We start from the raw sequence: 14,681 nt of genomic DNA on the forward strand, positions 1-14,681 counted from the left end.
AAAGACGAGCCTCACCTGTACCCAGCTGTGTGTCCATGAAGAGTGACAAGTCCATGAATCTACCTCCCACCTTTAGTGATGGAGGAGGAGCTTCTAATGAGGAAGGGTATGTACTGACCTCTACTGGTTTTTAATGTTAAGGTGATAAATATTTGGAAGTCTAATGTAATCACTAGATTCAGGATCATCATGTGACGTTTCTACTGAACAAAGGTTAGAACTCATAGCCTGTCTGATGTTCCGACCATGTGGTAGAATTACACAGTGACAGCTAGCTGTTATTTAACATGATGTCATTAACATGTGTAAGTGGTGTACCATAAGTCTTCTTTTTAGTTAGCAATGGTTTAACCACTAGACCACCATCAGGCACATCAAGCCCTTTGACCTCCTTGTTGTGTTTGATCAGTGAGAGACAGGACCACAACCTACCAGTCCACTGTGCTGCTTTAATGTTGGACTGATATTAACAGACACACAATCACAACACCACCACAACAAACTGGCAAAAAAGACTGCACAACACTTCAACTTCCCCAGACCAAATACAATAATGCATGGCTACCATTTGGTCATTCTATATCTTTGCAGAACAATAACTCAAAGCTGCTCTCTCTAATTCAGTAGAGACTCGAGGGACCTCCAGGATGAGCCTGTGAGTGTGTTAGATAGTTACAACCTCTCAATATTAAAATACTTGACATACAGTATAATGTCGATACTGAGTTTTTGTATAATAGCTTAACATAAAATAAAAGATAGATCAGTGACTGTTTGACAAACATAACCTTCCTCTCCCTACACACACATTCACAAACACACACACACACACACACACACATATGTATGGTCCTCCTAGTCATAACCTCCATGCACACACACACACACAGACACACAGACACACAGACACACACACACACAGACACACGCACACACACACACACACGCACACACACACACACACACACACACACACACACACACACAGACAGCATGAGAGTCAAAGCCCTGCAGGTACCAGGCCTGGTATGAGCACAGACCGAGCGGGGCTCAGCCCACTTAGACTGCTTGAGACCAGAAGGTCTTAAACTCCTGGGTGGAGGAGTGCTGCAGTGTCTAAAGCAGGCTGCTAGCAAACATGCAGCCCTGTGTGAGGTGGACCCTGATGTCATTCTTCAATGTCTGGTGGAAACCAGAATCAGTCGTAATAAAATGGTACATGTCTCTCCATACATATTTATTAACAAACAAACAATTGAACACAGAAACAACCATCTTTAACACACAAACATTAGACAATACACATAAACAAGCGGAGCTGGTTCATGAAGGAGGACGTGAGACATAGCGCGCCACTAGCAACGCGTCATTTTATTCGCAGGGCACTCCCTCCTAATAGGGCGGGGTATATAAGGGGTTCCCGGCATATGCATCGCTAGTGCGACATAGACTTCAGTCTTCCTGCTGCCTCCGCCTCCCCGGCCTCCACCCTTGGTTCTGTTTCCTGTTTCAGGGGGAATGCGTCGCTGCTCTCTGCTCGGAGGTCGAAACGGTGTCTCGTTGGATGCGGCAGGGAGCCGATGCGAGCAGAACCACAATGCCAAATCAAATCAAATGTACAATCGTGTTTTGTATAGTGGGAAATAAAGTATTCGTAAAGTCATACTGAGTCCTCCTGCCTGAACCATCTGCAGATCGGCTCAAACACGGAGAGGCTCTAAAGTCATCACTTGTCTCCTGCATTTCATTCATCAGACAATAACACTAAACCATCTGGCCATGAAACAAACGATCAGAGTCCACGTGCATCTAAAAGCACCTAAATACCTCAACAGATTCTGATGCCCAACACATTTTTAGCTGCAACATTTAAAGGAGTGACATTTAATTTGTCAAACGTATGGTTTAAGGAATTTATCGATCACTCAGACAGCTAGTAAACAGGAAACCCCCTCATGGAAAGGAATGAATCAGTGCCATCTAGTGGTATAGAAGATAGTTTACTCTGTATCACTCTTAAACAGTGTGTCTGTGTGTATGCATGAATGGAGACAGTCCAGTATTTTAGTCTTAGATATTTAGCCCATGTGGTTCATGTGTTGTCATCTCTTGTCCACAGAGATCAACAGAAGTCAGACCAGAGTCACCATGACGACTTGTCTTCTATATTCACAGTGAGTGTTCATTTAAAGTACAAACAAGACAATCATTTTAATCCGATTGTACTACTGTGTATAGAGTTCCTGGTTCCTCTGATACCTTCCCTCTCTGTTTCAGGTGCTTGAGGAGACTGTCATCAGGTTTGTGTAGCGGGGTTTGCTCGTTTAAGATTAGCAATACTTAATTTATAATAAAGTATGTAGTTCTTGGGGCACCACCTCTTATTGTTAAAGGGATAGAGGAAACCTTATTGAATAATATTTAAATAATAGCCTTCGTAATAATCAGTCTAATCTTAAAGTTGTGAATTCTATGAAAGTAGAGCAGATCAGATAACGTGAGTGATACGCGAATATTATACACAATGATTTATTTAGGAGAATGTAATTATAATGAACAAATACCAGATAAGTTATGGGTTAGTCAGAATAGTGCAGTGGCTGGATGCAAATGAGGGCGAGCAACACAATGGCTGTGTAGAGCGTGTAAAGGGGGAAGGGAGAGAGAGAGAGGGGTAGAGGGGGGCAGGTAGGCCTTTGTGGTAACAATGGACGAGCAAGGGCAACTGACTTAGCGAGGGTTAAGCTAACTCATTTGTAAAATACAATCAAACATCAACAATTTAATCACAACATGCCAATATGTCACAGGTAAGAAATATTGCAAATCGTAGTTACTTTTGTCGGTTTGAAGAAAGGTAGAGTCAATGGTTTCGTTATCGTCCAACGAAAATAGAACAACGGAATCTTTGGCCAAAGTTCCGGGCGCTCAGTGAATTTGCAGGTTGAGAGGAATAGTTTAGAAATGTAGCTAGCACTTCAGTTTAATCCTACGAACAAGCGGGGGTGATTGTACGTTTGGGGGTTTTATACTCCAAAGGAAAAGGGGGGGTCCCCGTGAAGGTGACCTCTTTCATTGGTCAGTTTTCCCCCACCTGGGCGTCGTCCTGAGATCTGCCTAGGTGTGAAGTGGCTGATAACTTTTCAGAGTTCAGCTATTTCAAATGTCCATGTATTGCTTATACTTCAGAATATAACAATACAACATTCGTAAATGGTTTTGTTAGTATGGTACAATCATTTTGATATCAAGATTGGCTGACTTAACTATACTTGAAGGGAAGTTATAATCAAACCTCAATTAAACAACGTTCTAAGTAAATGGGAAAAACACACATTATAACACATCAACTACTGTCATTGAAATAGTGTCCATGAGCCATGTAGTCCTTGAGAATATGTTTGTAAATCCTTTAAGAAAGTTATTCCTTGTAAATCCTTTGTTCTGATACTGTGGGCCGTGTGGCCTCTGTATCTGACCCCATGCTGGGTCAGAAGCTTTGAAGCTTCTCCTCTGGGAGAAGGACAAAGGGGGAAGACCCTTTCCTTGTCGGGGGTAGGAGAAGGTGTGATGGTACCGTGCTTTGTCTGTGGACTGTGCTACATATCCCCCTGCTGGCAACGTCCGATGATTCGACGTCGTCGGGCTGTTGGCACGTAAGAAGAGCAGAGAACAGACAAACACGACAGTACGATAGCACTTCTACTGGACACATTGGCATGAGTGGACTCTAAACAATGTAGGAATCAATGGGGCTAACTTGGGTCCTATTACTAAGTTTCTCTGGGCTAAGGTTTTATGCCTAAAAATGAAAGGAAATAAAAGGAAAAAGGAAAGGGAAAGAAAGGAGAAAGATTAAAATAAAATGATAGGAGTGGGAGTGGGCTTTGACTTCCTGGAGTCATAAACCTCATTTGTCAGGGACCAGGGTAGTTTGGTTATGAGGCGTTGTAGCCTATTATTTTGACAGTACCTCAAGGTCATTCATGTTGGGTTTTCTGGTAACAGATTAAAAATTTTGATAGATTGGTGGAGCCATATTTGTCTCATGATAGTATTTTCCTATTATTTTTGGTTTAAAGGAACATTCATTCTTGAACTTTGAGGCATTTTGGCTAAGGCACCTGTTGTGCACTTGTTTCGTCAGCAGTTTGACAGGGTCAGGTTGCTGGTATAAGGCCAGGCCAGGCCTCTGTGCATGGCCTGTTGTCCCCGCGAGTAGTGATGGTTTCTTCCGGGGGTTTTGCCAGCTTGTTGCAGCTGGGGTGCTTCTTCTGGGATGCTTGGTGGCCATAGTAGGTCTTCCTACTTTCTGCACTCTCATCCAGTTGGCATCATATGACTTCTTTTGGACCTGTGATGCTTCTCGTCGCAGGTGGGTTTCTGATGGCACCCGACGGTCATGGCGTTGTGTTGATTTTGTTTGAGTCTTGTGTCTTGATGGGTGAGTGGCGTAGCTCTGGGGCGGTCTGGAGCGGCCATCTAGCTCATGGATTCGGTCCTCTTCTGAGAGATGTGGATCAGACGTGGAATCTCCCCCCCCCTTCCACTGTGAAGACTGTGTTTTGGACTTCAGGGTGAGGCAGTGGATAGGGCTTCTCGACGTTGGTCCACATTTGGTTTCGTTTGAAGTCAATGAGGGGTTCCAGTCTGTTGAGTAGATCGTGTCCAATCAGCAGCTTTTCGGTCTCAAGCGGTGAGACATGGATGGGGTGGATTAGGGACATTTCCCCAAACGTTAGCTTCAAGTACAGCGTCTCTGTGACTGGAGCTTTGTTTTGGGTGAAGCTTGTGATGTTGAATTCACTATCTTCACTTTTAATCCATCTTCTGTTTGACCTGGCTATTCCTTTTAGCTGAGCGGCCAAGGTGGGTGCAATCAGGCAGATTTCTGCACCCGTGTCCAGCAATCCTTCGCAGGGCACTTCATCTTCAAGTGTGATGGGGACATAGCTTCGGTTAGCTCTTCCTTTTCTGGAAAGCTCACCCAGAAATGTGTGTAACTGTGGGGCTTGTTTGTGTGTTGTTGTTTCTGGAGGTCGTCTTCTTGTGGGTTTGTGGTGTTTTCGGGTCCTGTTCCCTTTCTTCCATCCAATGGGGAGCATTTGAGGTGTGTTTTCCGTGTTGGGGCCTTCTAGTCATGCTGGGTCTGACGGATGTCGTCCAGGGCTGTTGTGTTCGTTTTTGTACGGTGTGGGTCTTGTTGAGTGGTTTCTTGCGTGATAGGAGTGTTGTTTGTATTCATAGTTGTTGTCGGGTTGTCTGTTGTAATTGTTTTGATATTGTTCGGGTCTTGTTGAGTGGTCTCGTGCATAATAGGAGGGTTGCTTGCAGGCGGGTCTGGGTTCGTAGGGTCTCTGGAGTTCTCTTCCTTCTAGTTGTAGGTGTGAGTCTGATTCCACCACATGGACATTTGAGTCTTGGGATCGATTGTTGTTCGCCCATGATTTATATGCCATGTCCCTCAGCTGCAGAGCCGTCATGGTTTCCTGGTTCGCGAAGGTCGTCATGAAGGGTTTTATGGATTGGGAGAGGTTGTTGATGAACACTGACTTGAACATGGGAGTTTCTTCTCCTCCGGGTTGGTTTTCTGTTGCGAAATAGGCTTTCCGGAGCCTCTCATAGAATGTCTTTGGGTTTTCGTTGGCCTTTTGTTTTGTGTGCAGGGCGATAGTGCAGCAGGAGCCTTTACTTTCTGAGTGCCAAGCCTTGAGGGTCCGGCAAGCCATGTCATAGCTGTGGCGTTCTCCAGCAGGTTGCCTGTCAAGCAGGGCTCTGATTGAGCTGGAAGAGGTGTTCTTCAACAGGTACAGCTTGTCCGCGTCTGTAGCTGTAGGCAGGCGTTCGAGATTAGAGTTCAGTTGTTCTAGATACATCTCAATGCTCTGAGTGGGATTGTCTGGATCGAACTTCTCTATGTTCCTGCTAATTTTCAATAGCAGATCTAGTGACACTGCTGGTGGCAGGTCATGCATTTCCCATGCATTTTGTGGATAGGCTGAACGTGAGGGTTCATCATGGTCATCCCATCTGTTTGGGGCTGTGGTCTGACCGCGACGTTCAGGTTGGAATTGTAGCTCCATTTTCTGGTCATACAGTCTTCTGCTCTGCTGTTCCACATCTTCTGTTCTCCTCATCCTTCGTGGATTCGTGTCAGCTTGGTACAGAGATTGGCTGGGAGGGGATGTATCCCTATATGGTCTTCTTGTTTCGTATTCTGAGTGGAGCGGTGCTTCAGGTGATTGCAGCTGTCTTGGGTTTTGGTTTCTTGAATGCCGATCTACTTCTCTGTCGTCTCTTCCCCACCTTCGGTTGGTGTCGGGGTCTTCTGTGGACTGGATTGTGGCGTTCGCCTTGTTCAGCTTACGAATGGTAGATAGCAGTTCATTTCTTGTTTCCTGTAACTCCTCCTTCATTGTCTCCCTGTCAGCTGTGATGTGTGAGAGATCTTGGTCCAGGTGTTGGAATTTTGTGTAGAGAGTGTGCCATTCTTCTTTTTGGTGGTCGTAGTCTGCTACTTTTTCATTAGCTTCATCCAACATCTTAATAGTGTTTTCCATGAGGGCGGTTGAGTCCTTTTTGCTTTTCTGAACCCCCTGCATTTCTTCTTTTAGGTCTCCCAGTTCCGTAGCGAGTTCCTTGTTCTCCTGTTGAAGTGTTTCCCGGATATCTCGTTCAGTTTCTTTCGCCTTGAGGGCATCCCTGAGGGTTGTTTTCTGTTCCATTAGCTGTTGTCTAGCTCTGTCCAGTTCTCCAGTCAGGTCACTGGTTTCTTGTTCCATTAGCTCCCGTCGGTCCTGTTCCTTTTCCTTTTCTTTGAGGGCATCTTTGAGGGTTATTTCCTTTTCCATTAGTTGTGTCTTAGCTCTTTCCAGTTCTCTTTGTGCCATTTGCTCCCGTCGGTCCTGTTCCTTTTCTTTTTCTTTGAGGGCATCTTTGAGGGTTATTTCCTGTTGTATTAGCTGTGTTTCCTGTTCCGTTAGCTGTGCTTTAGCTCTATCTAGTTCAACAGCCAGGTCGCTGGTTTCCTGTTCCAATCGTTTCCTGTGCTCTTGTTCTCTTTGTGCCGCCTTGAGAGCATCCTCTCGATCCTGGAGAGCCTGTGTCCATTGTGTGTTGACTTTTGTTATTGATAACCTGAGTAGTGCAGCATAGTTGAGACCGAGGCTGGATAGGCATTTGACAATTTGGGATTTGCTCAATATTTGGCCTACATTTTCTATGACCACTTCTTGAGTTTTCCTGGTGATCATATCGGAATTTAGATCGGTCAGCGTTTCCACATATCTTGGGTTTTCTTTTTCGGATAGGTGGACAATCAGTTTCTCAGCTTCCGTGAGGTGAGACATGTTTGGTTCGGCTACTGGAAGTTATTAACACAATGCTATTGTGATAATTGTTGATAGGCACTTTAGTTTTGTAGTGGTTCTCTTTTTGGCAGCAATATATATACTTTTCTTTTCCTTTTTTTGTTTTTGTTTACCAACTTAATATTAAAATTAAAATCAGAAGTTAATATTCAAAGATTAACAATCAAAAACTGAGATTAATATTCAGAAATTAAAATCAATATTAAAGTCACCATCCAGGATCAAAGATTCAGAAAATAAATAAAATTGTTTACCAAATTAATATTAAGGTTAAAATCAGAAGTTAATATTCAAAGATTAACAATCAAAACTGAGATTAATATTCAGAAATTAAAATTAATATTAAAGTCACCTTCCAGGATCAAAGATTCAAACAAATTATTTATTCTTTTAGGCCTATATTAAATCTTAATTTCAGTAATCTTGTTATAGTATCTATAAACGATTAGAGAATTTAGATTGAGTAGCTGTTGATTTGTTTTAGCCTAAACCGGACTGAGAAAGTACAATGTATTTAAATACTATAGCACATTAAGTTAGCCGGTTTAGCTTGTAGAATCAAACAGATAATGAACTAAATTGTTGCTGCATCTATAATGTAGCTTTAAATTGGGCAAGGGTTTTACATTCACCTCGAATTGAATGCGAAACAGTGAAGCTTCTTTTCGAAAAGCTAGTTTATCAATTTCGGAATTGTTTAACAATATTGTGGCAGTACAGGCTGCGTTGTTCGGCTACTTCCAAACAAAAGTCCTTTTGGACTGATCGCAGATAGAGTGGGCAAACTAAAAATAATACACTTTACGTTTAATTATTATTTAGCGATTGTTGTTAAAGTTGTATATTGATGAGGGATAAATAGGATTACAGTTCAGTATGGTCAACAACGCCGATATTCTGACAACTTCCACTTTTAAGTGCGCGGAATGAAAATCAAATTACAGGTCTTTGTTCACGAAAGGTAACTATTTCCGGTTAAGCAACAATAAAGGTCCTTAAATAAGCAGCTTCTCCTGTCTCAATAATTATTTTACTGTTACTTTACTGATTCTAGAGGTTGAGTGTTTACATTAATGTTGAATTACATGCAAAACAAAGTGAAGCTTTTTCCGAAAAGCTAAGTTAATCAATTTACCAATTGTTTAACAAGGTAGAAGCATATAGCTTAATGTAGAGAGCTGCGTAGTCTCCTTCAAAATCAAAGTCCTTTTGGACTGATCAATGTCTGTTATCTACCTCTAACTAGACAATGGCAACTTATCAGTTGCTTGGTTGATTTACTCAACCCAAATGGCCAACACTACTATAATACACCTTTCCGAAGCGTGTATGGTACCAAAATAGTAGTGTTGTGACTCTATAAAAAGGATCTTATGCCTTCATGTAGAAGCGCTGCCTTTGTTTCACAAGATGAAATGAGACGGGTCGCAGTGTCACTGCGCACGCGCGTACCTCCGCTCAAGTCTAGCTTTTCCGAAGCTAGTTAGTTACACACAAATAGCCAATTGTTCACGACAAAGCCAATTCAATGAGTACACAGCACAGTATTCAAACAGTGTTTAAAACCGTAGCTATCTGGGGGAATAGTTAAATACAACGGAGCGTTAATTTAACCAAAAGGGTGGGAGGGTGGGTTTCAGACGGAAAATGTATCTCCGTTATAGATCGCTCATTTCAATCTGTTTCAAAGCCTGTCACGGGGCTCCAATATGTAGCGGGGTTTGCTCGTTTAAGATTAGCAATACTTAATTTATAATAAAGTATGTAGTTCTTGGGGCACCACCTCTTATTGTTAAAGGGATAGAGGAAACCTTATTGAATAATATTTAAATAATAGCCTTCGTAATAATCAGTCTAATCTTAAAGTTGTGAATTCTATGAAAGTAGAGCAGATCAGATAACGTGAGTGATACGCGAATATTATACACAATGATTTATTTAGGAGAATGTAATTATAATGAACAAATACCAGATAAGTTATGGGTTAGTCAGAATAGTGCAGTGGCTGGATGCAAATGAGGGCGAGCAACACAATGGCTGTGTAGAGCGTGTAAAGGGGGAAGGGAGAGAGAGAGAGGGGTAGAGGGGGGCAGGTAGGCCTTTGTGGTAACAATGGACGAGCAAGGGCAACTGACTTAGCGAGGGTTAAGCTAACTCATTTGTAAAATACAATCAAACATCAACAATTTAATCACAACATGCCAATATGTCACAGGTAAGAAATATTGCAAATCGTAGTTACTTTTGTCGGTTTGAAGAAAGGTAGAGTCAATGGTTTCGTTATCGTCCAACGAAAATAGAACAACGGAATCTTTGGCCAAAGTTCCGGGCGCTCAGTGAATTTGCAGGTTGAGAGGAATAGTTTAGAAATGTAGCTAGCACTTCAGTTTAATCCTACGAACAAGCGGGGGTGATTGTACGTTTGGGGGTTTTATACTCCAAAGGAAAAGGGGGGGTCCCCGTGAAGGTGACCTCTTTCATTGGTCAGTTTTCCCCCACCTGGGCGTCGTCCTGAGATCTGCCTAGGTGTGAAGTGGCTGATAACTTTTCAGAGTTCAGCTATTTCAAATGTCCATGTATTGCTTATACTTCAGAATATAACAATACAACATTCGTAAATGGTTTTGTTAGTATGGTACAATCATTTTGATATCCAGATTGGCTGACTTAACTATACTTGAAGGGAAGTTATAATCAAACCTCAATTAAACAACGTTCTAAGTAAATGGGAAAAACACACATTATAACACATCAACTACTGTCATTGAAATAGTGTCCATGAGCCATGTAGTCCTTGAGAATATGTTTGTAAATCCTTTAAGAAAGTTATTCCTTGTAAATCCTTTGTTCTGATACTGTGGGCCGTGTGGCCTCTGTATCTGACCCCATGCTGGGTCAGAAGCTTTGAAGCTTCTCCTCTGGGAGAAGGACAAAGGGGGAAGACCCTTTCCTTGTCGGGGGTAGGAGAAGGTGTGATGGTACCGTGCTTTGTCTGTGGACTGTGCTACATTTGTGAAGGAAGAGCTGAAGAGGATGAAGAGGATTCTGAGTCTGAGTCAGAGGGACGACCAGGAAGTGGTGGACCCTGAATATCAGAAGCAGGAGAGCAGTGCCAGAGAGGGAGCTCTGAAGATCACACTTCACGTCCTGAGGAACATGAACCAGAAGGAGCTGGCTGACACTCTGGAGGAAAGTAAGAGACTCCTTATTTAGTCTTCGTTGACCGACTGATGGTTTATGATGAAATATAGGTTAAGAGAATCAGAGTAATTTTCAACTGGCAAAGTGCAATGATGGAAAATCAATGTTTATGTATAAGCCATCAATGTCTGCCATCATATTTAGAATAGGAAAAACTATTCTGAACAGTTAAGTAACTTTCTCTTGCAAACTAAAGCCCTGTTAAGAATAACATCTGTGTTTGGTCATTCAGGAGAGCTTTCTCATAGACTCTCACGTCAACTCAAATCTAAACTGAAGACGAAGTTTCAGACTGTCTTTGAGGGCATAGCTCAACAAGGAAACCCAACTCTTCTCAATGAAATCTACACAGACGTCTACATCACAGAGGGTGACAGTGCAGAGGTCAATAAAGAACATGAGGTGAGACAGATTGAGACAGCATCCAGGAAATCAGCAAGACCAGAGACAGCCATCACATGCAACAACATCTTTAAACCCTTAGCTGGACGAGATACACCTATCAGAATTGTTCTGACAAAAGGAGTTGCTGGCATCGGAAAAACTGTCTCTGTGCAGAAGTTCATCACGGACTGGGCTGAGGGACTAGCCAATCAGAAAATCCAGGTCATCTTTCCTCTGCCGTTTCGAGAGCTGAATTTGTTGGATGGAAAAGAGTTCAGTCTGATGGAACTTGTCCATCACTTCTTCTCAGAAACCAGACAATCAGGAATCTCCATCTATGACAAGTACAACGTTCTGTTTGTCTTTGACGGTCTGGATGAGTGTCGACTGCCCTTAGCCTTCAAAAAGAACAAGAGCTGGTGTGATGTCACAGAGTCCACCTCAGTGGATGTGCTGCTGACCAACCTGATCAAAGGAAACCTGCTTCCCTCTGCTCTCATCTGGATCACCACTCGACCTGCAGCAGCCTATCAGATCCCTTCTGAGTGTGTTGACCTGGTGACAGAGGTACGAGGGTTCAATGATGCTCAGAAGGATGAGTACATCATGAAGAGATGCAGTGATGAGATCCTGGCCAAGAGAATCATCTCACACATCAAGGCATCAAGGACTCTCTACATCATGTGCCACATTCCAGTCTTCTCCCTAATGTGTGTGACAGTCCTGGAGCACATGCTGAGAATAGAGAAGAAAGAGAAGATGCCCAAGACCCTGACTGAGATGTACACAGCATTCCTGGTGTTACAGACCAAACAGAAGAAGGTGAAGTATCATGGGAAAACTGAGTCAGATCCACACTGGGATGAAGAGAGCATTAAGAGCATTCTGTCACTGGGAAAACTGGCCTTCCACCAGCTGGACAAAGGCAACCTGATCTTCTATGAGAAAGACCTAACAGAGTGTGGCATTGATGTCAGTGATGCCTCAGTGTACTCAGGAGTGTTCACACAGATCTTCAGACAGGATGGTAAAGTCTTCAAGGAGAAGGTGTTCTGCTTTGTCCATCTGAGCTTTCAGGAGTTTCTGGCTGCTGTGTTTGTGTTTCTCTCATTCATCAACAACAATGAGAATCTGATGTCTCAGTCCACCTCAGACACATCTGACGTCCACCTCTACAAGTCTGCTGTGGATAAGGCCTTGCAGAGTAGGAATGGACACCTGGACCTTTTCCTCCGCTTCTTCCTGGGCCTCTCAATGGAGTCCAATCAGTCTGACTTACAAGGCCTACTGACTCATACAAGAAGCATCACACAGAGCCATGAGGAAACAGTCAAGTACATCAAGAAGAAGATCAGAGAGAATCCTTCTCCAGAGAGATGCATGAATCTGTTCCACTGTCTGAATGAACTGAATGACCATTCTCTGGTGGAGGAGATCCAGCAGTACCTGAGCTCAGGAAGTCTCTCCAGTGAGGAGCTCTCATCTACACAGATGTCAGCTCTGTTCTTTGTGTTGCTGACTTCAGAAGAGAAGATGGACGTGTTTGACCTGAAGATATACTTCAGATCAGAGGAAGGTCTTCTGAGGCTGCTGCCTGTGGTCAAAGACTCCAAAACTGCTCTGTATGTATAAAACAATTTTAATAATGATAGAATTTAGGACATACTGTGATGTGATATTTGATTATCGTATGATCCTATCGTACAAACTATGACTCTGATGATGTGTCATGTTCTCCTTATGTCATGCAGGCTGAATGACTGTAACCTCTCAGAACGGTGCTGTGAAGCGCTGGCCTCAGCTCTCCCCTCCTCAGAGCTTACAGAGCTGGACTTGAGTAACAACAACCTGGGGGATTCAGGCATGAAGCTGCTCTCTGCTGGACTGGGGAACCCACTCTGCAAACTGGAGAAACTGAGGTATGTATTCATGTTCTACATGAGTCAATAGCAAGGTTACAATAGCACAATGTCTTCGTATGGTTGATTTTAGACAATATAATTTATTCTCAAGTTGGGTATAAACATCATGTCAAGAATAAGATATGCTTTCTGTCATCAGTGAGGAGTAGTTTGATACGTAATCAATGGTATTCTGCATACCTTGGTTGTAACGAGTGGTTATTTGAGTTATTGTTGCCTTTCTATCATCTTGAACCAATCTGCCCATTCTCCTCTGACATCAAGGCATTTTGGACCACACAACTGATATTTTCTATTTTTTGGACCATTCTCTGTAAACCCTAGAGATGGTTGTGCATGAAAATCCCAGTAAAACAGGCGGAAACTGTAATGGAAGAATTCAAGTGGCACTGTGTAGATCTGAATAGTCAAGATGGCGGTTTCAATACCATTTATTTATTTTGTACAAATTAAGAATTAACAGAGTACTCTGGACCGGTCATAGCGAAAGACATGCAGATGTAACCTACAGATCGTTCGAGAGAGTGGTGAAGAACAACCCTAAAACCCTGCCTTATATAAACTTACCCTAACCCTAGAACAAATGGTTCTTCTGATGTTGAATCCATCAATATAGCGGCCTCTGTGATTGGTCAGCACTGCTCAGTGACAGTTTCACTCCATACCAAGTGTCCCACAGTACTTTTATGTCACAGCTCCCTCTCTAAATGAGGAGATGGTTAATGATACACAAACAGGACACAGGACACAATCTCCTTGGCCGAAAGGTTAGGTCAGCTCGCTCAACTGATAACCATCTCCCCAACCCCGAGACCCAACTAAAACCCTCTGGCTCTTAGTTAGGTATCATAAAACAACACCATAAATACCTTAAGACAATCTGAGTGTCCCTTCTACAGAGTAAACCACACCACAGAGCCTCAGTATTTTACATTCGACTGTCTATAACAAAGGAACGTACTTTTTACAGAAAAAGTAGACAGTTACAGTTTAAAGAAACATAGATATTGTAAGTTATAATCAATTATGGCATATCCGTTCTTTGACAACCCTGTGGATAAAGGTGTTCAGATTATACAAAGAGCGTTTATCCCACCAGTCCCACGGGTCTTCAGAAACAGAAGTAATGCTTCCCTGACCAGTATCTGTGGAAGAGGTATAGGTTCAGCAGAACCAGCGTAGTTTATCTAGATAGATTTTATTGTCATTCTTTTTAAAAAAAATATAGAGAGTAAAACACTTTAGCCTTCAGTGGACGCATACGTGAACGTTTGCTGTTAAAAGATAAACGGTCTCTGGATAAAGCCATACAGATTGCTAATCAAGTGAAATCAGCCACACACAATGCAAGTGAACTCTCAAACAGTGGAGTGCCGGTGAGGGAGATGAATACGCTGCCAAAGAAGGAACAAAAACGTCCAAGCAGCACAGGTTAATGTCAAACTAATTCTAAATGTACATGAAAATGTTACTGATGTGACTCGGATAAGCACCTGGCAAACTCCACAAAATGCCCTGCCGCAAACAAAATATGCAAATCATGTGGAAAGACTGGACATTTTGCTAAAGTGTGCCGCTCAGGTCAAAAACATGAGGTGATGGAGGTGATTATTCCTGAGCTGATGGTGTTATTTCTAAAAGATACTGTCCCAAAAGATAAGAAAATAATGTGCACTGTAGAATTAGGCACATCACCTAATATGCAGCCATTCCAGATGATGGTGGATACTGGATCATCAGTGTCATTGCAGCCTGCTGAGGTCTATGAGAACTAATTCTGTGACATACCCTTGAAACAAGCTGA

At 42.7% G+C, this 14,681-nt stretch overlaps 1 protein-coding gene across 3 annotated transcripts in view; it reads left to right on the forward strand.

Annotated features, from left to right (window-relative positions):
* Positions 1-14,681, forward strand: part of LOC134011953 (NACHT, LRR and PYD domains-containing protein 12-like) — a 67,166-nt gene that overhangs the window by 3,450 nt on the left and 49,035 nt on the right. Inside the window, exons 4-8 of one of the 3 annotated variants that reach the window (XM_062451521.1) lie at positions 2,120-2,174; positions 2,278-2,300; positions 10,389-10,563; positions 10,804-12,577; positions 12,707-12,874. In XM_062451521.1, coding sequence (XP_062307505.1) covers positions 10,404-10,563; positions 10,804-12,577; positions 12,707-12,874 — 2,102 coding nt within the window. In that variant the 5' untranslated portion in view covers positions 2,120-2,174; positions 2,278-2,300; positions 10,389-10,403. Of the gene's footprint in view, positions 1-2,119; positions 2,175-2,277; positions 2,315-10,388; positions 10,564-10,803; positions 12,578-12,706; positions 12,875-14,681 lie in introns of those variants that run through there. The other 2 variants (XM_062451523.1, XM_062451522.1) reach the window with 2 other exon arrangements.

Source organism: Osmerus eperlanus, chromosome 25, assembly GCF_963692335.1.
Source record: "Osmerus eperlanus chromosome 25, fOsmEpe2.1, whole genome shotgun sequence".
Classification (NCBI taxonomy): domain Eukaryota; kingdom Metazoa; phylum Chordata; class Actinopteri; order Osmeriformes; family Osmeridae; genus Osmerus; species Osmerus eperlanus.